Source organism: Sapajus apella, unplaced genomic scaffold (genome assembly GCF_009761245.1).
Source record: "Sapajus apella isolate SASKATOON/1434 unplaced genomic scaffold, GSC_monkey_1.0 scaffold24, whole genome shotgun sequence".
Classification (NCBI taxonomy): Eukaryota; Metazoa; Chordata; class Mammalia; order Primates; family Cebidae; genus Sapajus; species Sapajus apella.
Window position 1 is genome coordinate 8,288,760 of NW_022436964.1, and position 27,016 is coordinate 8,315,775.

General features: G+C 40.1%; 1 protein-coding gene across 18 annotated transcripts in view; it reads left to right on the forward strand.

The window, feature by feature from the left end:
* Positions 1–27,016, forward strand: part of PRUNE2 (prune homolog 2 with BCH domain) — a 307,395-nt gene that overhangs the window by 27,796 nt on the left and 252,583 nt on the right. For all 18 annotated transcript variants that reach the window (XM_032290660.1, XM_032290671.1, XM_032290665.1 and 15 more), the window contains exons 2-3: positions 22,844–22,948; positions 26,343–26,545. In XM_032290660.1, coding sequence (XP_032146551.1) covers positions 22,844–22,948; positions 26,343–26,545 — 308 coding nt within the window. The remainder of the gene's footprint in view (positions 1–22,843; positions 22,949–26,342; positions 26,546–27,016) is intronic.

The window sequence follows — 27,016 nt, forward strand, 5'->3', positions numbered from 1 at the left end:
AAAAAAAAAAAAAAAAAAAAAAAAAAAAAAGCTTGAAGGGAATCTTAATGATCATTTGATCCAGTCTTAGTAATTTAGAGATGAAGATGTGAAGTTGAGAAGACACGTGTGTCTAGATCAAGGTCTCACTGCTAGTTAGCAATAGAGTTGGGCTCAGTATCCTATGTCTCCTGCCTCTTCCAGAAAGCTTTATGCGCCTTATGGCATCCTGAGAAGATAACTTTCTTTCAGATGTGTCAATGTGTGTTAAATTCCATGCTTAAAAATATCTCATGTAATGCAGTTTGATTAGCATTTCTCTAGAGTCACTGTAATTCTAGAGATGGCAGGCACTGGGGTAATTAAATATAAAATTTCCTCTTGGGTTTAAGTCACTTCCAAGATCTAATGGTTATTTTAAAACTAGTGTGGGAAGTAGCATATTTGGCTGGCAGTGCTATTAGAAACAGAAGAGTTAGAATGACTGGCAGGTGCTGATGATCTTCTTGTCAATTCCACTAAAAATGGTGGGACAGTGTTGGGCCTCATTCCCACCCAGCAACATCACCAAGTGTCATAGGTATGAGGAGGTGGGAGGGGAGGAGCCCAGAGTAGCACAGAAAGAGGGAATAAGTCAAGGGAAGGAAAGAGAAACATTTAAATCTATTTGTTTATGTAGGTGTCTCCATGGAATCAAACCCATTGCCTGCCTTGGAAAATTCCTGAAAAGTCCAAGAGAATCTGGTCCCCAAAAGGGTTAATATTGTGAGCAGGAGGAACCTTCAGTGTCTCTGGCATTGTTGGTCATGGACATGGAATGCTTTTCCTTATAGAAAAACAGGAAATGTTCCAAGCAGAATATGATATTCCTTGCTTTGACAACTTTCTGTAATTCACTTGAGTCAAATCCAGAGAAATTTTGAGTTCTGCTTATTCATTGCATATTTTATTTTTATTTCCATTTATCTACTTAGTTTTCTTCTAAAATCCAAGATGGTGCCTAGTGGAATCATTTCTCTTGAAACAGATTTTGCAAGCAGATCCGTAGACATGATTTTCTCTAGCTCACAGGAAATAAGAATTTCTACTACTAGTATGTCATAGAGCCATGATTCTTAAATGTATGTATGTATTGCATTCACCAGGGGAGCTTGTTCAAAACGCAGGTACCTGGGCCCCACTCCAGATCTACCTGATAAGAACATAGCAGAATGGGACCAGGGCTGTGTGTTTTTAACAGCTTTTCTTGATGCCTTCTGCACTCACCCTATGAGTTTGATCTTCTCCCAAGTTTGAGATGCATGTCAAAGAGACATAGATAGGAAGAAAGAATAGTTAGCAGTCGTATGACTTAGGTGTTAAGAGAGCCCCCATGCCCACCTTCCCTGTTCATTTTATTATAAACATTTATTGAGCCACCGATTTACTATGTGCAGAGAACATCATGAGGCTTTGGACTCACACAGGTGGCTAAAACACAGAGCCTGCCCTCAAGTTGCTCACAATTTAGGACAAGTAGATATGATGACATCTATTTACAACTCAGAAATCTCCAGTACTGAAGAGTATTGGAGGTGGTATGGGTGGAGAGGTCAGTAGAGATTTCACAGACAAAAAGTGATATTTGAGCAGAGTTTGAAAGAAGAGTCACAGTTCACTGGGTAGACAATGGGGAAGGGAGGTATAGGAAGAGGGAAGCACGGGGGCAAAGGCTTGGGGGCTGAAAAGTATGTGAGGTTGGAACCTGGAATACAGGTGCTGCCTGTATGGCTGAAACACTCTGGGTTGTGTGTGTGGGAGAAATGCTTGGAAAAAAGGCCTAAGAAGTATAGATTTTTGGAAGAAGATGATGGCAGAAAGATCACTGACAAGAAAATAGGTTGTATGCTAGTAGAATTATTTTAAAATTTGTTACTGACATTTTGGTGTTGACTCATTATTAATTAACATAGTCCCCTGTACTACAGCACTACCCCAGCCCGTTTTTGATCTCATCTTGTGATAGTTAATATACTTTGTCTGCTGCAAACTCCTTCCACCCTTTTAAGAAATTTCTTCTTTTATTTTTCTCTCATGTTCTGGTTCTGAGGCAGTGCTTGAGCCTGCAGTTCCTAGCATTATTTCTATTAGGTTTGAACCATCTTATTAAAATTTACGTCTGGTTCCTTTAAATGTTACTTCTAAATTAAGCAGTAATACCAAATGAAGCTCCAGTGATGGGATGGAAAATGTCAACTGTCTGTTACCTATTAGACTGACCTATGAATATATCTCCGCTTTTTTTTTTTTTTTAAGTTTTCATTTCTTTTTAATGTCAGGACAACTTAATAAAGCTCCATCTAGAGTTGTAACTTAATGGCTGTCAGGATCAGCCTTGATAATTGCTTCTTTTGGGTTATCTGCATGTTTTCTTTCCATCGGTAACAAAACCAATACTGACACCAATTCAGAGCATTAGACTCCCCAACATGCTTTCATGCGCACTTTTTAAATGGTTTGACCAGCAACCCTCTGAATTTCACAGAAAATGATTTTCCAGTGTAACAGGTGAGGAAACAGACTTAGCCTTATTAAAAATTTGCTGTACTAATGATACTTTTTGATATTTCATATGGCTGGTATTTTATGTGACTCTTTGGGAGACAGGAAGTTCTCCTTCCTTTTAAAACCCTCAATAATGCCGCCACCAAAGCCAAAGCTTTAAGTTCTGGTGTCGCCTTTTGGTATTCATGATTAAGATCACATTTATTTGTACTAATAATTCAGTGTTACATCTCCCGAAGAGATGTACTGAGCAAGCACTGCAGTGACAAGATAAGTTGCCCTGTTTTGTTCCATATGTCTGTGCTCTAAGTATTCCATAGTTTTAATTGGTTCCCTGCAGAATAACATTTACAAGCATATGGTATGGAAAATGCTGACTGCTTTTGTTATCATGTATTTTAGTACGTGTGGTGGCCCCAGTTCACTTAGCCTTTAAATGTGATTATGAGGTTATTTAATGCACTTTAGGGCATACTGTTCCTTAACCTGCCCACTGAGTGTTAAATGCCATCGATATCGTGTATCGGGTAGCCCGTCCACAGTTGGGCAGAGCACGAATTCACAAAAGCTTTCATCATGGGTTTGTGCTGCAAGGATGCTCTCTCTCTCCTCGCCTCATGAGCGGTTTTCAAAGGCAATGCGAGGCTGCCTTCAATTATGCTTGAGAGGAGGACGCGCTGTTGGGAGCCGCAAAGAGCCAAGAGGCACACAATAGAGCTCTCTGGCGCCTCGTTTGGGAGATTTACCAGCTATCCCTTGAAAAGGGAAAAGGGATTACAGATGTGAAATTAGACACAAGGATTGAAGAGGGGACCAGCTGTATTTTTGGGTATTAGAGTTGCTTTGGCACTTGGGTGGTTTCCTCGGGGAGCACGGTGGCAGAGTGCAGCTAGATTATTAATATTCCTGAGACTATGTACAAGGCTTCTTTTTTTAAAAAAAACTTTTTATCGTGGAAAATTTAAAGCATGTAGAAAAGTGGGAAAAAATGGTGTAATTAATCCTCAGTAGACCCATGACTCAGTGTGTTAGTTTTCTAGGGCTGATGTAACAAACTACAAAAAACGGAGTGGTTTAAACAACAGAAATTTACCGTCTCACAGTTCTGGAGGCTGGAAGTTCAGATCAAGATGTCGGCGGCGCCTGGCTTCCTCTCAAGGCGCTGGGGAGGGATCTGGTGCTGGCCTCTCTCCCAGCTCTTGGTGGTCTCAGATGATCCTTGGTTTGTGGATGGGCTTCTCCCTGTGTCTTCACATCACCTTCACTCTGTACACATCTCTGTGTTTAAATTTCCCCTTTTCATAAGGTCACAACCGTGTTAGATAAGCATCCGTCTAATGATAGCATTTCAGCTTAACTAATGACATCTGCATCACCCCAGGTCCAAATAAGTTTACATTTTCAGGCACGGGGGTTAGGACCCCCAACATAGGCATTTTGGGAAGGACATGACTCAACACTCACCTTCGATAATCATCAATGTTTTGCTAATCTTGTTTCATCTGTTCCTTACCACACATACATACTTTTGTTTCCTGGGATATTTTAAAGCAAACCACAGACATCATGTCATGTTACCTGTAAGTTCCTCAATATGTGTCTCTGACCAATACGGAGTTTTGTGGTGTGAAGGTGTGTGCCTGTGTGTATGTGTGTGTGTGTTTTTCATAATCATCATGTAAAAAAAATTTTTTTTTAACTTAATAAGAAGCATGAAAAGAAGAATAGAGGCTCCTGCTGCTTTTCAGCCTGGGAAACTTACCTTTATTCCCTTGAAGAAAGGCAAAAGTCACCTCCTTGGTGAAGCCTTCCCAACACCTAGGGCAGTTAATGGCTCCTGTCCTCTGCAGCGCCATGCTGTTCTTCCATGACTTGTAATATATAAGTAATTGTAATGTATTTGTAGCAGGGTGCAGCAGAGGTGAAAAAAGACTGGCTTTTGTGCATCGTTGCTCTGTCTCTCTTCCTCCGCTTCTTAAGAGAAATGTTTCTAGAAGCCCACTTAGGGGCAAGGAGCTGAGGAGGAGCTCAGGGAGTGTGAGCGGTGGGGAGGGTTTAGAATGTGCACATGAGGATGCTTGAACGGTGGGGCTCACAGATGCTGCACCCACAGTGAAGGTTGCTGGCCATGAGGGCACAGAGTTCCAGGGCCTACCCTTCCAGGTGCCAAGGACTCCTGTAGATATGGCGTGGTATCTGTTGTTTCTAGGGGGGCCCAAACAACAGAAGCCTTCTATATATTCAGTTGTTTGTGGTCATCTGTATAAATGTTGATTATTTTCATCTTTTACAATGTCACTACCTACAGTGTAATTTTAAAAAATTGTCATAGTAATTAGGCTGGGTGCGGTGGTTCACACCTATAATCCCAGCACTTTGGGAGGCCGAGGCAGGCGGATCCCGAGGCCAGGAGTTTGAGATCAGTCTGGGCAATATGGTGAAACCCCATCTCTACTAAAAATACAAAAATTGGCTAGGCAGGGTGGCACGTGCCTGTAGTCCCAGCTTCTTGGGAGGCTGAGGCATGAGAATCACTTAAACCCGGAAGGTGGAGGTTGTGGTGAGCTGAGATGGCATCCTTGCACTCCAGCCTGGGCAACAGAGTGAGACTCTGTCTTAAAAAAAATTGTCATAGTAAATTATATTTGCCTCATTTGCCTCAAGATAATCAAGATTGACCACTGTAAGTTTAAAAAGATGTAAAGTTCAAGACCACCCTGACCAACATGGAGAAACCTTGTCTCTACTGAAAATACAAAATTAGCCAGGTGTGGTGGTGCATGTCTGTAATCTCAGCTACTTGGGAGGCCGAGGCAGGAGAATCACTTGAACCTGGGAGGCGGAGGTTGTGGTGAGCTGAGATTGAGCCATTGCACTTCAGCCTGGGCAACAAGAGAGAAATTCCATCTCAAAAACAAAACAAAACAAACAAAAAACAAAACAAAAACACACAAAAAGAAAAAAAAACCCCAAAACCCCCCTAAAAAAACAAAACCAAAAACAACAACAACAAAAACCACATATAAAACAGCTAGCAGTTGGAGTGAGCATGGGCCTGGAGCCCCGGGATTACCAAAGCACTACACAGCTATCAGCCAACATAGTACAGCTGTCCCTTGGTTTCACAGGGAACTGGTTCCAGGACCCTCCCTGAATACCAAAATCAGTGGATGCTCAAGTTCTTGATGTAAAATGAAATAGCATTTTCTTATAATGGACACACTTCCTCCTGTATACATTAAATCATCTCTAGATTACTAATAATACCTAATATAACGTAAATGCTATGTAAATTGTTGAAGGAATAATGACAAGAAAAACGTCTGCGTATGTTCGGTACAGATACAACCATCCTTTTTTTGTTTTTCTTTGAGTGTCTTTTATGCCTGCTTGGTTGAATCCATGAACGTGGAACACGGGAATATGGATGGCTGGCAGAGAGGGAGGTGGTCAAATACACAGGCTTTGGTGATTCTCATTCTAGGACAGTTACAGTCTGTATGGACCAAATTCATCTGTTACATAGGGATAATGTAGGATTCCCACACAGGATTCTGAGAATTTTGTGAAATGATGCCAGGCTCAGAGAAACAACATGATCCATGGTAGCTGCCCAGCAGTTGCTTTGTAGGCACCATTCACTTTGGATTTTATGTGAATGGCACTCCCTGGAGTTGTGCGATGGTGAGGTACTCTTTGCTGCCATATTGTTATTAAATGGTTCTTGCCACTTGGGCTTCTGTTTCCAGTTGCGGGGATTTTGTTAGCCAGGCAGTGGGAAAGAGGACCCTCCTACCTGATGATGTCAGAGCTGCCTGCCTTCTCTCACCCTCACCCCATATTTTACTATCAACACCCCCCACCACCATCTCTGGAAACCAACCCATTGAGGAGGGCTTGTTTGTTTGTTTAGCATGTTCTCCCTCCTTTCCACTCTGAGACTCTAAAGAGGGAACTCAATTATGAGTTGATTAAATTATGAGTAAGTTAAATTATGAGTAAATTAAAAAGTTACTCCTTGTTTCAAAAAAAAAAAAAGTTGGGGTATCTTGCTCTCTTTTGATAAAAATTAATATTTAATAGGACCTATAGGGGTCTTAGTTGCTTCTGAAACATGAACAAAACAACAAAATCAGCTTGGAAGCGGAAGACAGGGCAGGACTTTGGTCTGTTAGTGAAGATAAACAATACTTTCTTAACTCAGTTCAACATCACCTTTAAAATGTATTACTCCTTTGGGTCTTCAAACCATAGATTCACCTCTCTCAATTGCCGTTTGGAGAGGAACTGACAAGTATATGATGAGGCTGCATGTTTCTATGTCAGGAAAAAGGCTTCACATCTATGCCTTAAGAAGTGAATTTGCATTAGTTATAAGTTATGTGTTAGGTTACTAATAATTCCAAATATTTTGAATTTTCAGAAAGAGACCACAATATTATGAAATTGGTTTATCATATTCTGTTTGTCGTTAGAATCCTAGACTCCTGCTAAAGAAATGCTTTAGAAGAGTCCTGTCTTAAAGAACATAAAATGGTGAGGAAACTTCAAGTCTTTACTTGAGACTTTTACATAATTCATCATTGAACACAGCCACTTTCCCAAGATGAATAAATATTTATTTTATGAGATGTATAAAAAATTTTAAAAGCAGATTTCATCTATTTTACAGTTGTTTATTATGGCAAAAGATTTTGGTGAGCTGATGTATCTTTATTATGTATTATTAAGGTTTTCATAATATTTAAAAATCTTTCTCATGCGTTAATCTCTGGATGTGTATTTTTTATTGAAAGTCTAATAAAAAGAGTAAAGTAACAAAATATTATTCTACTATAACAGCTTTCTGTTTAATGTAGCTGACTTATTTAGAACATCAAGATAGAAAACATTTCTGTATTAAAGTTCCCTTCCATAATCTATTTAGTTAATTATCTCCCTTAAAATTATAAAAATAAAATTCAAATTGATAATATAAAAAAATTTCCAGTTGAGAAGCTCTGGAGACCCAAGTCTGTTTTCTTTATAGAAGAGAGAAGACAAAAGGAAAATGTTTGAGCAACTGAAAAATAGGTTATTTACTACTTAGAATCATAAAACCATATTTTCCCAAGGTGAGAAGGCTCTGTCGCTTAGAATACCTGAAACTTTTCATTGGGAGAACTTGTTCTTAATAGAGCATGATGTTCAGTTCATGTCAACATGTTTATGCTTTTGAAATATCAGTGGAATACTATGGAATTTATATATGCATGCATTTCTGTATTCTTTGCATCTGTGTTTACTTCCTATTGCACTATTCTCTGCGATAAAATGTGTATTTTAATAAACCTTTGTTGAATATCTACTAAGCACCAATGTTTAGTTTTAAAAGGGTTTCCTATTTTGCAAAATATTTTGAAAGAGAGAGAGAGAGAGAACGATCCTGAGAGGTCACCTGGAAGGTGAGAGTTCTTCTGTCACTGAAAAACACACAGTGTAATAAATAATGGCATCATTAAAAACTGTCGTCTTTGCAAAGCACAGTAATTGCTCTGCAGATCCCTTGCACATTTTCCTGTGAACCTCCATAGCTGCGCCGTGTTGGAAACGATCTTCTCCTCCCTCCTGCTTCCAGCCGCTTATCTACTCATTACTGTCATGTCTGAGTGGGTTTCAGACATGCCAGGTGTGTGGTGTCACTGGCCTGACGTCCGTTCCAAATGCAGACATTTACACTCTCGAGTATGAAAGCAATAGATCTTCCTTTTGACAACGAAAAGCTGACTGCAGAAAAGCAAAGCTTCTGGGAAAAGTCTTCGAGTGCATCTTGGCTTGTTCATGGAGGGAGAAGACCTGACTAATTAGCTCTAGCCCTTCTAATCCAAAGGAGCAGAAGTAATTAAAGTATCGAGGGCAACCTGTGCCGCACAGCAGCAGGCTACAGAAGGGGGGACACGATCTTAACACAGGACGTGATCTTAACACAGTCTCACCGAAGAAAGTTCTGGGAACTTAGTGTACAGTGGCAGAGCCTTTCCTTCCCCATCTCCCAAAGATCTATTAAAGTCAAATTAAAATATTTATGAATCACAATTTTTTTCAATAAAAGTGAAAATACTTTAGAATAGAAGGGAAATTCCTACCAAAAATTAGGGCTGCTTAATTATTAAGATATTAGTCTTCAGGGCAAATTTGAGATGTGGTAACAATTTTTTCTGATTGCTATTGCATTTTGAGGCTAGGTGAGTCTGCTGTTGGCCTGGGCAGAAGTCCTTTGTCCTAGAGGCACTGCTGTGAATGATCTTGTAAATGTGATTGTAAATATTAGGGGAGAGGGGAGGGTTCTAACTTAAAGAATTCCCTAATGGGGGATATTCGGGGGTTGTTAGGAATGGTGGGTGCAGTAAACCAGCTCAGACCCAGCCTATGTGTGGACACCTGGAAGGCAGCCTCATGGCACATGTCTGTGCAAAGATGAACATTTGTTTTTCAGAAGGTTCTGTATTTTAAGTGGAGGACTTGGAAACGTGTTTGGAAGAGTGGAAAAAGACAGGTGGAAGAGTTTCAAATGGTATCATAGCTTTGTTATTTTGGATCTTTTTTCTCTGTTTTTGATGTAAGTTACTGTAAATGTCCTATGCCACCATTTACTGCCTGCCATGCATGTACTGAGTCATAAGAAGTTTTTTTCTCGATACATTGTCAAAAAACAGTAAATAAAGAAATCCCGTCTATACCACCTCGAATATAGAGTGGATTTGTTTTTCCCGTAGATGGGAAATGTGGAAAGCAGGACGCTTGCCTGAGTGCTCTCGTGAATCAAGATTGGAATCAGAATTTGGAGCTATTTCTCCACATCTTATTAATTGTTTTTATCTTAACTGTAGCCGGGATAAATATTTAGTTACATGTACACAAAGCCTAGGAATAACATGGCTGTCAAGATTAAGAGAAAAAAAGCAAAACTGACGGGGCACCGTGGCTCATGCCTATAATCCCAGCACTTTGGGAGGCCGAGGTGGGCCTCAAAGTTAGGAGTTCAAGATCAGCCTGACCAACATGGTGAAAACCCGTCTCTACCAAAAATACAAAAATTAGCTAGGCGTGGTGGTGGGCGCTTGTAATCCTAGCTACTCAGGAGGCTGAAGCAGGAGAATCAATTAAACCTGGGAGGCAGAGGTTGCAGCGAGCTGAAATCGCACCATTGCATGCACTCCAGCTTGGGTGGCATAGCAAGACTCTGTCTCAAAACAAAACAAACAAACAAAAAAAAAAACAAAAGCAAAGCAAGGTGAGGGCTCCTACTCCTTAATTTTCCTCCACTCATTTTTCTGGTACTGAATCAATCTGACAGCCTTTGGAAGTATTGCTGATGTAGCCTTAAATTCTAGATCCACTGAGAACAATTTCCTTGTTCACTTATATTACAGGAGATGGTGTTTGAATCATGTCAAGGTGGTGTGTGATCGTTTTGCATGGTTTGAGGCGGTTCATTTTTCCTTTGTGGGTGCCCATAGTGTCATAAACACACTGTTGTTCTCCCCTACCCTCTCCCCATAAGACAAAAGATAAAAAAGAATGCCATAACCAGCATGAAACACCAGCTGGGGGTGGGGGGTGGGGTTTGTGGTGTTGTGGGAGAGAGCAGAGCAGTAGGTAGGGAAAGAGAAAGATGCATGGGATGGCAGACAACCCATCTCCTTGTTTTCGCTGCTCTAATTTCAACCTAGGCTATAGCTGCCCAGGAACTCAGAATTGGAGCTTCTTATTTGTCGCTTTGATTATTCTTTCAACGCATATTTAGTTGACTAATTTAACCAGGCACAAGCCTGAGATTGAAAACAAAGACATGACCCGTTGCCAAGAATGTGCACACAGGGGCCTGGGCTGTTCACAGCACCGGGTGGAAAGGGCATTCCCTCTCTCCTCCCTCCCTTCTTTTTTTTTTTTTTTTTTTTTAGAGACGGAGTTTCGCTCTTGTTACCCAGGCTGGAGTGCAATGGCGCGATCTCGGCTCACCGCAACCTCCGCCTCCTGGGTTCAGGCAATTCTCCTGCCTCAGCCTCCTGAGTAGCTGGGACTACAGGCACGCGCCACCATGCCCAGCTCATTTTTTTGTAGTTTTAGTAGAGACGGGGTTTCACCATGTTGACCAGGATGGTCTTGATCTCTTGACCTCGTGATCCACCCGCCTCGGCCTCCCAAAGTGCTGGGATTACAGGCTTGAGCCACCGCGCCCGGCCCTCCTCCCTCCCTTCTGACAATCTCCTTCCTTACCTTCCTCCCTGCTTCCCTCCCTCTTCCTCTTCCCTCCTTCCATTCTCTCTCTCTCTCTCTCTCTCTCTCTGGCTCCTTCCTCCTTCCTTACCCACTTCCTTCCTTCCTCTTACTCCTCCCTCCCTCCCTCCCGCCCTTCCTTATTACTTAAGTTTTCAAACATACATCAGCAGAGAGACCAAAGAGAACTCCATGTTCCCATGTCCCAGCTTCAAAAACTGCTAACATTTTGCAAAGACGACTAATGTTGAACACTTAACCACCCTTGGGGAAGGCAAGCGTATGTCTTGTTGTCAATCTATTTATGAATAAGCAGTAGGAAGTTATTTGAACTTTATAAAACATTTTCCACATTTTGTCAACCGAATGAGACACTATAATAACTATGAAATACCATAAACACTATATGAAGTTTTGGAATTTGTTAGAAATTGCTGTGTAATATCAGTGCCTGAGTGCAAAACCCCTATACTTCTGATTATTAATACAATGGATAAAGTTTTTGTCTAGAAATCATTTAAACTTAATTTTCAGAGTGACTTCATGCTAGACATGCATTGATCACGCAAGTGTTGGGGACAGAGCTAAGAAACTCCCAGTGGCTAATTAGAATTGTGTCCTCATCTGGTGGTTTCTGTATCTATGTTAGGCCTCAGGATTGGGCCTGCTGGATGTACATTTACTAATAGCAAGTTGTGTTTTGTAGAGTTCAGTAGTATACCTGTACATACTGCCTGAGATATTTAAAAATAAAATTATTGCAACTGCTATGTCTTCAGACTAATAGATAAATTAGGATGTGGTACCAACTCAGAAGTCAAGAACCTTGTCTTGAGAGAAAAGAGAAAAATATATGATGACTTAATACTCATAAAATCCATTACTTTATAAAATTATTTTAATTCAGTTTTGGAACTTTAGACCATGAAGTGAGCAGAATGCACATGTTGTGTGTGCGTGTGTGTGTGTGGTTGTGTGTGTAGGACGAGAGAGGGAGAAAGAAAGGGAGAGAAAGTGAGAGTTAAGCTTGGGACAGGAATGATTCTTTGCAGCCTGTAGTATAACTTTTGACTTTTGTGCTGTTAACAAGGTGTTATCCCGTGATACTGCTATTTCATGAGAATGTGACAAGGACATCATATGAAAATTGAAAATTATTTTCTGCCCAACTGTTGTATCTGACATGATCATTTTCACTAACAAAAGTTGATTGGCGCATGTCCTGCATGTAGCGTGCTGTATTAGGATGTCTTGGGGACACCAAGACTTGAGGCTGTCAGTTGGCTGATCTGTAGAAACCAGTCTCCAACCCTTGTTGATTGTACCGTGAGATTAGTAATAGTCTTTTGAATACATTCTCTTAATACATATATTTATTTCTGAATTCTCATGCATTACTATATTAGAATATAAGGAACATTATTATTATTTTATTATTTATTTTTATTTTTGTAGTGGCGAGGTCTCACTATATTGCCCAGGCTGGTCTCAAACTCCTGGCCTCAAGCAATCCTTCTGCCTCAGCCTTTCAGTTCTGGGATTACCAGCATGAGCCACCAGTCCTGGCTGTAAAACATATTTAAAAAAACAAAAAATGGGTCTGGGTGCGGTGGTTCAATGCCTGTAATCCCAGCACTTTGGGAGGGCAAGGCAGGAGAATCACGAGGTCAAGAGATCGAGACCATCCTGGCCAACATGGTGAAACCCTGTCTTTACTAAAAATACAAAAATTAACTGGGCATGGTGGCACACGCCTGTAGTCTCAGGTACTCAGGAGGCTGAGGCAGGAGAATCACTTGAACCCGGGAGGCGGAGGTTGCAGTGAACCGAGATGGTGCCACTGCACTCCAGCCTGGCAGCAGAGCTAGAGCTTCATCTTAAAAATAAAATTTAAAAAAAAAGCAGAAAATGTAAAAGGATGGCACAAATAGGCATTTGCATTGTGTTCTCTCTAACACTGAGGTGCACTACCTCATTTTGGAAATCATTGAAGGGTTTCAGCTAGGTGAATCCTGAGGCCTCTGCTAACACTAAACTTCAGCAAATCTGAATCACATAGCAGCAATTCTCTGAAATGGTGCTCAATCTAGAGCAACTCAGGCAGTCCTTTTCAAAAACCAGTTGCAGATATATTCTGCAGTTGACAGGGGCCACATGGTCCTTGGGAGCGTATCGTGGGTCCTCTTTAAGGCAATCGTTCCCAAACCTGGCTGCTCATGACAATCAGTCTTAATATTTCTGTCCATCTGATGAGGCAAAAAAAGACGACATCTTATTGTTGGTCTAATTTGCATTTCTGTGACTACTAATGAGACTGAATATCTTTTCATATATTCATTTCTTATTCTCTTAATTGCCCGATCACATCCATTACTGATGATTCCATTGGGTTGTCTTTTTAAAAATCAGTATACAGGAACCCTTCATATGTTAGAAATACTGCCCTTTTAATGGCAAAATGGTAAAAATATTATGCAAATATTATCATCCACCCTGTTATTTACCTTTTATCATTCTTTTTGGTGCTATTGTCCTACCCAAATTTTCCTACTTTTAAAGACATTTAATAATGAAATGTTTGACACCTTAGATTTTTACTTATTTATTTAGGATCCAGGGGATACATGTACAGATTTGTTACATAGGTGTATTAGGCGATGCTGAGGTTTAGGATACAGATGGTCCTGTCATCTAGGTAGTGAGCATAGTACCCAATAGGTAGTTTTTCAGCCCATACCCTCCTTCCTCCTTCCCCATTTAGTAGGCCCCAATGTCTATTGTTCCCATATTTATATCCACGTATATTCAATGTTTAGCTCCTGCTTATAAGTGAGAACATGGCAGTATTTGGTTTTCTGTTCTGTGTTAATTTGCTTAGGATAATGTCCTCCATCCAGCTCTATATATTTTGCTGCAAAGGACATGATTTTGTCCTGTTTTATGTCTGTGTAGTATTCAATGATATATATGTACCACATTTTCTTTATCCAATCCACCATTGATGGACACCTAGATTGATTCCATGTCTTTGCTATTGTGAATAGTGCTGTGATGAACATACACGTGCATGTGTCTTTGTGGTTGAATGATTTCTTTTCTTTTGGGTGTATACCCAGTAATGGGACTGTTGGGTCGAATGGTAGTTCTGTTTTAAGTTTTTTGAAAAATCTCCAAGCTGCTTTCCACAGTGACTGAACTCGTTTGTGTTCCCACCAACAGTGACAGTTTAGATTTAATTTTAAGTTGCATTATCATTTTGACATGAGGCAAAGCAGAGGAGCATATGCAGTCCAGTCAAGAGCTAGGGAACCTAGGCTGCTCTTAGCTCAGTCTGAAGTATATTGTTGCAACATTTTCAGGAAACAAAGTAGGTAGATGGGGGAAAATATTGTACAGAGTGTGCTGCTGTTGCTTAGTGCTCAAATGATAATGTCGTATTAAATAATGCATGCTTATTGTTTACTTGATGCAACTTTATTGAGCAAGTTCTTCCATAGATGCCCAAGGCCAGAAAACAAAGTAGTTTCTTATTGATATGACCAGAGTTGAATATGTTAATAATATTTTGGCAGTTTAATCATCAATGAGAGTAGGATAAACATCCTAAAAGATACACAGAGACGAATTCACAAATAATATGTTTATATGAAGATGCTAATGTTTTTGTGTCCATAGAAAAAAGTGACCTAAAGCACTCATAATCATAATGAGCCTGCATTATATAACATTACCTATCAACATGGTAATGTTCAAATATACCAGGTTTGAAAATTAGGTATTTTTATGGATGGGAATGTAAATTTCTATAACTTTCCAGTGAACATTAAAATACATTCTTTGACCCAGAAATTTAAGATCCAGGAATTTATCCTGAAGAGGTAACTAGGGATAGATACAAAAATTATCTTCCAAAGTATTCACTGCAGCTTTATTTATACCACAAAATAATAAAATATTATAAATTGAATCTTTAACAATAGAGAATTGACTAAAGTATGATGATCCATGTTAAGAAATACTATATCCATTAAAAATTATCATTATCATCTCATTCATTTATTCACTTTTTTCAATAGTTATTGAACACTTACTGTGTGCAAAGCAGTAGGCTGGCAGCTGGAGTTACATGAAGTCATCTATGGCCATAAGGAGATTTAATTTTAGAAGTTGAAAAGAATACTTAGAGTGCTGTTAATTTTAAAAAAAGAAGTTAAAAAATATTATGCATAATAGGGTCACAGTATTGCAAAAGAGAACAATCATAGAAGTGTAGAAAAAAGATGAGAGGAATACATTTAATAAAGTAACTGGGAATTCAGGGTTTTTTTTGTGAGTTTCTACAAATGTTTTATAATTAAAGTACTTTATGAAGACATTAACATATAAACCTTAGGTGACGTGAGTGCAGGGTTCTACGTGTGTGTAGCAGGGGTATTCTTTTTCATTTGGGCTTTAAAACTCTTGGGCTGCCTTTGAGGTTGATCATTTAGTAAAAGAAGCTCTTCTAGGCTTTTCCTAAGGCTCAGTTGTCTTAGGTGGTTTTGCATGGCTCCAACTTGGAGGCCTAAAGGCCTAAGCACAGTAAAAGGACACAAGACAGACAGCACAAGGTCAGAAGACACAAGGAAAGGACTTGGGACCCAGATACAAGTTCATAGGAGGCTAAATGAAAAAGACTGCAGCTCTGTTTTTTTTTTTTTTTTTTTTTTGAGACGGAGTTTCGCTCTTGTTGCCCAGGCTGGAGTGCAATGGCACCATGTCAGCTCACTGCAACCTCCGCTTCCTGGGTTCAAGCGATTCTTCTGCCTCAGCCTCCCAAGTAGCTGGGACAATAAGCATGTGCCATCACACCTGCCTAATTTTTTTTTTTTTTTGGTAGAGATTGGGTTTCACTATGTTGGTTAGGCAGGTTTCAAACTCCTGACCTCAGGTGATCCGCTGGGATTACAGGCGTGAGCCACCACACTCAGTCAAGGCTGCAGCTCTTGAGCCTGAAAAGGGAAAGACAAAGAGATTATAAGGATCCTTGAAACCATGGAGGTCAAACTCCTAGAATAGGACACCTATTTAAGCCAGAAGGAACGAGTGCGTGATAAAAGCATGCATCTCCCCACAACAGTGGGATGGCTGGAAAGTGAAAACATCTCAGGAGGCTATGTAGGACAATTCCCTTAGGGGCTCTTCAGGGAAGTTAAAGATTGCAGGGCCCATCCTTAACTTTTTGAGAAGGAAGAATAATAATGGTGCTGCTACCAAAATTCTCCTTTGAAGCCACTGTTAGGGTGAGGATCCTAAATAAAAATACACACACACATGCACACACAAAGCTGTAAATAAAATAACACTTCTTGGCCACATTATTTTTATGACCCAGAAGATATAAACTATATCCAGAAGTATATAAATGATATTTGAATCACTCCATTTGAGAAAACTTTGTTTTCAAGATGGGCAGCAAACAGGCTGAGGAAGAATGGATTAAGCTGAGAAAGTAAAACGGTGGTTTAGTTAATGTCCACTGCGCCAGGCTTCATGGATCCTGACTGGAGGGAACTCAGGCTTTGGGTTTAGGTTTTGGCTCCCTCATAGCCTACCCAAAATGGCCCTTTGCACATGAGAAAATGGAAGGAAGCCCAGAGGCGCAGGGCCTGAATTTTGCTCACACTGATGCCTGTTCCCTATCTTTCTCAAATAACAGATTTAAAATTTCTCATAATTACATAATTACCTGGAGAACACTTGAGACCCAGAGGGAAAGAATGGTGTTGGAAACAAAGAATGAAGAGAAATTCAGGAGGAGGTCAGGAGTTCTCAAAATTGTCTTATACCCAGGGCTGGTATCAAAAGGCATCTCATTTATTTACCCAACCAGCAAAGAATGTGACTTTATCCCTACACAGCAGAGCTGCTGAGGGGGCACTTGTCCTCGCCTTTGGACGCCTCCAGGCCCCGCCTTGGCCCGTGCTGCTCACTTGGACATGGTACCATCTATTTCACCACCCACCCGGGCTTGCTTTGTGGCTGTGACTGGGTTTGAGTTAGAGACCTGTAGGGTCGTCAGCAGTACGTTAGGTCTCCTCCTGCCCATTCTTGGGAGGCTTCTTACTTAGAATCGTGGTAGCCATAGGTGTTTGGGCTCTCCTGGGGAGGAGCTGGGCCCTTTCCACATCACCCTGCAGCTGGTCTTCTGAAAGGGAGACCCCCTTGTTGACTTCGAGCTATCAAGTGGTCAAGGGACTTACTGGTTCAAAGACCACCTCCTTTCTAGCGTTCTTTGGAGATACCATCCTAGAATTTCAGGAGGCTTTTTTCTGTCTTGTTTCTTTATTTCTTGTTTAGAAGTAAGGGACTGAGAATGTGCCCCGACTTCAATGTGTGTAGAAAGTGATTATCCAACTTCTGTGGGTTTTGTCTACCAACATTTAAAACAAAATTCATTTCAATTACTTTTGAAAAAATGCTCACAAAATTTTTAAGAAAAAAGATTTGGGGATATTGGAGGATGAGTATTGAAAAGTCATGGTATAACTGTATTGCAAGGGCTCCTTGTGAAACCGCCTTTGCAAAAATGACAGCAGTAAGGGAAACCCGACAACTGACTCCTCCTTGATTCTACCAGGCTGAACTGCTTTTGCTCATACTTGTTTTAAGGCAGTCATAGTCATTTTCTTAAATGGATCCCCTCCTTGTTCAAAACTGGAAACCGTATTTGTAAATACTAACAAAAGTTCACAAGGTTAGAGTGATGGAAGGGCTTGAACTTTGCTAAGGAATAGGCATACTGCCCTTGTTTTCCTGATAGTTGCTTACTGCCTCAGCGTTATGTAACTGGGGGTCACAAGATCGATAACATCCCCAACTACTTCTACAGATAACATCACTATTGTGAAACCTAAATAACTGGTCTTTGAGATATTTTTCAGATTTAGCATTTTGGCAGACTGAGAAACACCGCTTGGTCCTGAGACTCCCTCCTGGGAACTGACTCAGCTGTACAAAGACAGTTTAGATACCCCTGTGCGTTCATCTCCAGCCAATCAATTGTTTCCGCTTTCCAGACTCTGTCTGCTAAATTTCCTTTAAAAACCCTAGCCTCCGAATTCCTGAAAAAGCAGATTGGAGAAATACCTCCTGACTTCCAACTTGGCTAGCCCTGTGATGCTTAAACTTTCTTTGCTGATATATCAGCTATTCTTGATGCATTGTTTTTTCTGGGCAATGGGCAAGGAGAACCCATAGGATTGGGGCGCTTTATTAAAAGGTATATGGCAGCAGCAACATTGCTTCTAAGAGGGTGTGGTAAGGAAAAAGCAAATGGGGGTCCTAGGCTTAGGACCAGAAGAGGAGGCCCTCTTTCTGGTCAATTCTTCTGGGTGGCCTGAAAGTGCTTTTGCCTAGCAAGTGCAACTTCATTTAATGGGCAGTTGAATCTGAATATGTAGGCATTTTGTGGGCTTTTAAAAAGAGATATGAAATTAAGAAGTCAAGAAATTAAGAAGTGTCATTTTACTGGTACAGGATTATACTTTGAAAGCACATTAAAGTTGTGATTTTGAATACTGGCATAGTCAATATATTTTCCTTTTTACATTGATTATGGAAAGATTCTGTCTATCTATTTTGAAAGCGTATCTATTAACAAAGCAGTGTAGTATCTATTTGAACCCCTGATCATATTCCATTTTGTATTGGGTTGGGGCAGCACTGGGCTTAGGCATTAGCAAAGGGTTGCCTGTCTTTTGAGATTCCTTGATGCTTGGTGTGCTTGTGTTTGTTGATGTTAAAGAATAGATATTTATTCAGCAGACTCAGTCCCTCCAGGGTAAGAGTTTGCAGAGTCACATTGGGAAAATGTATACACTAGGCAATAATTATTTGCTGAACATGCTGGGCCTGTTCTTCCCTTGGCCTGAGACACCCTTTAGTCCCACTTCCTTACAGACCTTTACTCAAATGCCACTTTTTTATTTTTTAATTATACTGTAAGTTCTGGGATACATGCGTGGAACAGGCAGGTTTGTTACATAGGTATACATGTGTCACACTGGTTTGCTGTACCTATCAATTTGTCATCTACATTAAGTATTTCTCCTAATGCTATCCCTCCCCTTTCCCCCTACCGCCCAGCAGGCCCCGGTGTGGGATGTTCCCCTCCCCGTGTCCATGTGTTCTCATTGTTCAACACCTGCTTATGAGTGAGAACATGCAGTGTTTGGTTTTCTGTTCTTGTGTTAGTTTGCTGAGAATGATGGTTTCCAGCTTCATCCATGTCCCTGCAAAGGACATGAATTCATCCCTTTTTATGGCTGCAGAGTGTTCCATGGTATATATATGCCACATTTTCTTTATCCAGTCTATCACTGATGGGCATCCAATGCCACTTTCTAATGAGCCTCACCTCAGCTCATCTCATCCCACTTTCATGATTTCTTTTTTTCCATGTAAATTATCTGATTATTTGGTCCATCATTTCTTCATGCACTAAACTGCAAGTGCAGTGAGGGATGGGATTTTTCTCCATCTGGTTTATTGCCATATCCTTAGGGCCTAGAACAGTGCCTGGCACAGGCAGGTTTTTATTGTTTGGGTGACAATAGTAAATCAAATTGATGAAACTGTATGCTTATCCTTATTATTGTCCCTTTTATTTGGGCATGGTTTGTCTGTTTGTGAATCATCCATAGCACAATTTGAACTGTATCAAGGATGTCAGCATCAAGATTGAGCACCTGTGAGTCTCTGACAATGTGGAGATGTGAGACAGGAAGGGGCCCACAGACCTTCAGTGAGCAGCGCAGAGGATCTTGGTGGTCAGGAGGCTCTTTTGTGTTCCGTGAGCTAGTTAGTTTCACTTGCTGCCCCTACAGATGGGCCCATTCCCTCAGGGGGCACCGGAACCATGGGGACCTCCTATTACCTGCCTGAGACACCTGAAAAGTCTGAAATTGGTTCCCAGACTTTTCTGCCTTGGCTTTGGCCCCTGTGTTTGTTCTGTTTGCACAGCCAAGGTCATTTTTGGGGGAAAGCTTGAGAGCAGGAACTCAATTATCTGGCTCTTGCTCCCAATTTGAAGAGCTTGAGCTAGCCTACAGGGTGAGTCTACATGACTAATTTTATGTTTTATTTCTCCAAGCAGGCAGGAGTCTGAGCATGGTTATCCTTTGCTGCCCCCCAATTCTATCTTATCAGTGGTTACTGGTAGGAATTGGGCAATTAACATCTGAGATATTCAGAGGCCAAGCCTATCCCTTTCAAGGCTTACTGGTGGCACAAAAGGTACCTTCCGGTTGGGCTGTCCCTTTCTGTCTGGTCCACCATTCTCAGCTGGGCTGAAATTTTCAGCCATCTTTTTGGATTATGGCATGATTTCTAGAAGGTCTCTTTACAGTGAGACCATATTATATTGGTGACATGTTAACCCTGAAGCCTGGAAACTGTATATGGACTGCGGATGGCAAATACGGGTGAATGGCATTGGAAGAGGCCATGGCCATGAGGGAACTGGCTGCATGGGAAGAAGGGAAGTGAGGAGAGAAATGAGAGAGCATGAAAACAGAGACCTGTTGGCTGGGCACGGTGGCTGAAGCCTGTAATCCCAGCACTATGGGAGGCTGAGGTGAGTGGATCACCTCAGGTTAGGAGTTCAAGACCAGTTTGGACAATATGGTGAAACCCCATCTCTACTAAAAATATAAAAATTAGCCAGACATGGTGGTGAGCACCTATAATCCCAGCTACTCAGGAGGCTGAGGTAGGAGTATCACTTGAACCTGGGAGGTGGAGGTTGTGGTGAGCTGAGGTCACGCCATTGCACTCCACCCTGGGTAACAAGAGCGAAACTCCATCTCAGAAAAAAAAGAAGAAGAAGAAAGGAGAGGCATGTGGCACCAAGGAGAACTCTCAAAATTTTGTAGTGGGGTGTGCTATGGTCCTGACCCATTATACCTTTTTCTCTTTAAATGGAGAGAGATATATCAGCAAATAAACATTAATTTACATTTAATCCATGTAAATTAGCCTTATAATTACCTTACAAGGTTCCTGAGTTGTGAGAGTTGGTGTAGCATGCTTTGGGGTTGCAATTTTCATTTAGCACCTTTTCTTTTTTAAGTATAATTGGTTTTGGGCTTGGTAATGAATTGACACACAAATCTTACTGCACTCCCATGTCTTCTTTTGTGTCAGTTGAGGGTTGAACACAAAGCTATGTCGGGGAATGATCAAGCCTAGACAAGAAGCAAATAGGTCAGCTTTGGGGGTAATTTTGATGCCACAAATGTCTGAAGTCTTGCTGTATTTCATTCTCTTCTCCCCGAATTCCATGCTCACTTGTGTGGATGCTGAGGTCCGCGTAGTCACTATGGCGTTAGTACAGGGCAGAGGAGATGAGACTCACTGCATTGGCCTGGCTTGTGGATTCTTGAAACAACCCTGGTCCATCACAGACTCCTCTGACCTATAAAAAGTGCTGCTAATCTTCTTACTGTCTGCCTTATAAGATTTGGGAAGAGAAATGAGTTAATGTCTACTTAGATCTTTGAGCTTCTCAGATGAACAACGTTCTGCAGTAATATAATTTCCTAATGTGTTTGTGTTGTAATAGACTGCAATTCCATTTACCTAAATCCCTTTAGGTGCTTCTAGAGCATTTGACTGTCTTGCACAGGGGAAGCAGCCCGACATTGAGAGTGAGAACTGGACCTAGACTAGAACCCTTAAAGTACATTTAGCTGCGTGATACAGCAATACATTTATGAGTTTAGGGGAAGGAAACTGGGAGAGGAAGAAATGGAAGCTGTATTTAGTAGTGACAGGGGAGGGGATTATCATTGTCTTCAGAGAGTTTATATCATACTTTTAAACCATGCTGTTTTGCTGAGGATCACTATCTCAATTTTGAAAAAATTATTTATTTTAATTTAGCAACGTTACATGTTAGATGACATCTTCAACATTGATCCTGCTGTCACTGTGTCTCATTGATAGACTCTAACGTAGCCCCTCCAAGATTTGGTTTGTCATATTTGTTGGGCCACACCTATTGTGTTTGACTCTGATACGAGCAGTTCCATACACATACTGATAATTTTTTAGATTCATTTTTAAAATATGTAGTAGATTACTAAATAATACTTCATCTTTGTTCTGCATATAAATGCTTTTTAAAAAATTAAAGCAGACATGAGCAACCTGACCTTTTATATAGCCTTTGGAACAGTAGTACAACTAAGTTGGCTTTCTAAGTAGTTCTAAAGTGAGAAGTTAAAACAAATGATGAAAGGTGGGAAAAGTATATGCATGTGTCATCTCTGACATACCATAAAGTTCTTATTTATGTGACAATTACCTGTATTGGATAGTTTTGCTATGACATTTATTAGAAGCAGTTGGTTCTTTGGAAGTTTCAAAAGAATGTCAGCCTTCCACAAAGGACTTTTTAAATAGCTGTTTAGCCAACCAGGAAATGAAACAGGAAGTCTTCTCTTCCAGAGGAGACTGTAAGATAATATACACTTTTAAAGAACAACTAATTTTTATTTTCTGAGGGACAAAAGTGTTACAAGTTTCATTTGCTAAATTATATAATACAGAGATAACATATCTTGTTACCCAAATGTGACATGAAAAAAATCCTTACCAAACTGTGTGTCTGTTTGCTTATGTTGCATGCCAGACACATATGAAAAAAGTCATTTTGCTTGTTTCTTAAATTGAGGATATCTTATATAAAGAAATGGTATAGAATACTATGCCCCTTAAAACAAAATAATATTTACTAAAAAATTACGATTCAGAGATACAGTTAATAGGAAGTTAAATTAAGGGTAATCTTAATAAAACCACATTTTCTCTTCCTATTGACTAGACTTTGAATATTTCAGAGTGTTAAACACTTTGTACAATTTTTATGTTCTCACGTAAAACTTCTTGATAAATTTATGATTTTCTTCCATTGTGTATAAATATAGATAAGGCATACTTTTTTAAAGATTAAAAAATCCCATGTTTATATAATTCTGTCAGCAGTTAAATTGTGATGTTTTATTTGAATTTGTTTCAGAATCGAAGCAAACGCTTGGAGAAGGTCCACGTGGTTATTGGGCCTAAATCATGTGACTTGGATTCTCTCATTTCTACCTTCACGTATGCTTACTTTCTAGACAAGGTAAGGGAAAAAAAGGATAATACTTCTTATATTTAAAATTATTATGTAAGTTTTAAGAAGAAACATTTTCTAGAAACAAAGGAACCTATTGACTTAATTTTTAGTGTTCTGATTTGCTGTTGCAGAGACTAAAGTATTATCATCCATGAATCAACAAATATTTCTTGGGTACCTACTACATGTTAGGCATCCTTCTAGCTATTTCTTACCAACTCTCCTTATAAAACAAGTTTTCAAATAAAAGTTTTTAAATAGTCATAATAGGTGATTAATTTTATGGAAATTCATAGAATGAATAAAAGTGAGAATCAGATTTCTTATTTTCTTTTGTCATCCTTGCTGATAGTCCTACCCTTGGGAGCAGAAAAATAGGTGCAGAATAACTTGTGTGAACAGTACATGAACGGCAGAGCACATTGGCTAGAGTTTTCAGTGACAGGTATTATATGTCAAATCTACGTCCTGTAGGTCCTTGTTTGGTTTTGCCTTGTAGCCTGACGTCGTACGGTGAGATCATCCTCGGTTAGTGAGCATCTTCCTTGAGGAAGAATCTTTCTGAGCTGTGAAGCATATGACACACCTGTGGAAGTGGAAAAGACCTTTCAACAGATTGCTTTAAAATTTCAAATGTATAAAATTCATGAGCTCATGATAATGGGCTTTTTGTTAACGCCTAAAAATGTATGTTATGAATGTCTAGGTGCTTTTTTCAACGTCACACAATTTTTAATTTTTCAGAACCTGATTTATTTTACTGCAGTTCTGTTTGTATCCTTGGCCCCTGACAGTAGGCAGAGCTGGTCTAAAGTGATTTAAATTCACACGAAGCCTAGTCTTCCAGAATGAGCTGTGGGTGGCAAGAACTGCTCTAGGGCAAAAGCTGATAAAAATACTGGGTAAAATATTCTGATCTCTACATGTGGGCTTTATATCAAATTTATCTTAAAATTTGTTGAACTTTACAAGGGAGATTAATTGGTATGAGAAGATAAATGTGCCTCTGTTAAGACATGCATATTAACACTAATTTTGTTAACTGGTTTTTTGACTCCTAGAAAAAAATGTTACTTATCTAGAGAACATAGAGTTGACAGAACCAGAATGATTTTTAGACTGATAGTGGCATGGACTTGGAAGGAAATGATCTAATAATAATAAGTCCTCCACTACCACCTACTACAATGTCTGGACATCCAACAAAAGGGGCAGAAAAAGTAACTGTGGTAGATAGAACAGGTAGATAGATAGATACAAATAAAAAGATGTGATTCTCCTCTTCTTCAGAGGTTTGTCGCTAAGCCTGGAAATGAATGTGGAATTACTGAAAGGTCTCATAGTGAGAATTTCGTTCTGTTTCTCCGCCTTTCTCTTTGTTTGCTTGGCCTCCTGCCAGTGGCCTGTGTTTCCATTTACATTTTCTTCAAGAACCCAACTACTTCCTGTTAGATTACGAACATGTAGGGTAAGCAAAGAGTTTTTCTGCTTCATGCGTTCGACCCCATTTAAATCCTTCTCACTCTGGTAGGTGAACCCTTTTACAGATGGGGAACTCAGAGTCTCAGAAAGGAAACTGGCTTTCTCAAAGTTGCATGGTAGAGGCTGGGGCTGGAACCTAGTTCTTGTGACATCAACTTCAGAACAGGTCTTGCCAGGAGAGGCTCAGGCCACATGCCTGACTTGCATATTGATTCTTCCCCACTCAAGTTTCAGTATCAGGAGTTAGATAGAATGCTCCATTAATTAGGAAAAATAACTTGCTATACATAAATTGTTAACACTTATTATACAATTGTGATTCAGTATCATATGACAGGAGGGAGAAAATCCACTTTGTTGGAGTGGCTTTGTGCCTTGTATGCTATAGCAGTGGCTGATTCGTTTCCCTCAATCAGTGAATATGTGCTAAATATTTACTATGTGCCAGACTGTTTTATACACTGGAGGCATAAGTGAACAAAACCATCAAAAAGCCGTGCCTTCTTAATGCTAGAAAGGGGGGACAGATGGTAAAGATATCAAAACTGTGTGACAAGTTGGTGATGGTGTGAGAATAAAGGCCATTTACTTTATGCACAAATTCCGTGTCACTGAACCCCACATTCTCTCAGTGATAGGATTATTGCTGTACATTCATAGTAATTTTTTTTTTTTTTTGAGATGGAGTCTCACTGTTGCCAGGCTGGAGTGCAGTGGCGCAATCTTGGTTCACTGCAACCTCTACCTCCCGGGTTCAAGCAATTTTTCTGCCTCATCCTCCCGAGTAGCTGGGACTACAGGCACCTGCCACCACGCCCAGCTAATGCCCAGCTAATTTTTGTATGTTTAGTAGAGACGGGGTTTCACCATGTTGGCCAAGATGGTCTCAATCTCTTGACCTCGTGATTCTCCTGCCTTGGCCTCCCAAAGTGCTGGGATTACAGACATGAGCCACCGCACCTGGCCCATTCATAGTAATTTTTAAAGCACCTTTTTAAACATTCCTGTAGAAAAATAAGTTTATTATTTTGACTCTACAATTCTCTACCTCTCTCCTATCTCCTGTTTTCTCTAGTTGCCACAGATTGTTTTATAAAAGACTTGTTAATGAAAGGTGTTTTTTATTATTGAAGAAATCAATAGAGATCACCATCTGATAGTCTGTAGACTGAAGCTGGCGCATACAGGAATTTCCACTGACAGACATTCTGAATTTTTAAAAATTCAGAATGTCACAAATAATACCCCAAATCTGGATTTCAACCTTCTCTTGGGTAATTAAAAGTTTTAACTACACTGAGCCTGAATTTTTACATGTGAACCACTGGCTGGAGCTGAGTGACAGGCATCCCATTTAGATACAACATATATACCTTCTGCTGTCCCCACAGTCCCCACCCAGCCTGCCTCAATTATTTTAATTTTCTGCAAATTTTATAAAGGCATGTGAGTTTGTTACTTTTAAAGAAGAAAATGTTTATTATGTATTTATAATTTATATAAATTATAAAATATTTATATAAATTATATATCATCTATACCATATATTTCTATTTTAGCCCCTGCATAATTTATATATACATATATTTAAATTTATAAATACATATATATTTATTTAAATTTTAATTATATGTAATATAGATTTACATATACAAATGGTGCAGGATCTAAAATGAGACATAAACTAAAGCATCAGAAGTTTCAAGTAGGGTAACAAGAGGTTAAAAAACGTTAGGGGCCACTCAGAGGATAATGCCTTACTTACTGGGTTCAGGAAAATTTGGTAATGAATGCCAAGTGGTTTAGTGAGGCCAGGAGACTCCCATTCCCTTACCAGTTACCCCCAGGCTGGAGAAAATGTAATTGTATTCTTTCCTCCTGCTGTTTTCAGTAATTCAGTCACCTTTTTTCTTGGTAGGTCAGTCCACCAGGGGTTCTGTGTTTACCAGTGCTGAACATACCAAGAACTGAATTCAACTACTTCACCGAGACAAGGTTTATTTTAGAAGAGCTAAATATCTCTGAATCATTCCACATATTCCGGGATGAAATTAACCTGCATCAGCTGAATGATGAAGGAAAGTTATCAATAACACTTGTTGGCAGTAACGTGCTGGCAAGGTAAGACCTACTGAGGCTCTAAGGTTTAATCTCTCAATGAAGGTTCTTCTGGGCAAAGTGTCACTTTATTCAGGACTTCTGTGGTTTAGGGAGATGTATTAAAAGCAAAGAATGTGCTGGGCATGGTGGCTCACTCCTATAATCCCAGCACTTTGGGAGGCCAAGGTGGACGGATCATTTGAGGCCAGGAGTTCGAGACCAACCTGACCAACATGGTGAAACCTCATCTCTACTAAAAATACAAAAATGAGCTCGGGTGGTGGCATGCGCCTGTAATCCCAGCTACTTGGGAGGCCGAGGCACAAGAATCACCTGAACCCAGGAGGCAGAGGTTGTAGTGAGCTGAGATTGCACCACTGTACTCCAGCCTGGGCAGCAGAGTGAGACTGTCTCAAAAAAGAAAAACCCGGCTGGGTGCTGTGGCTCATGCCTGTAATCCCAGCACTTTGGGTAGCTAAGGCGGGTGAATCA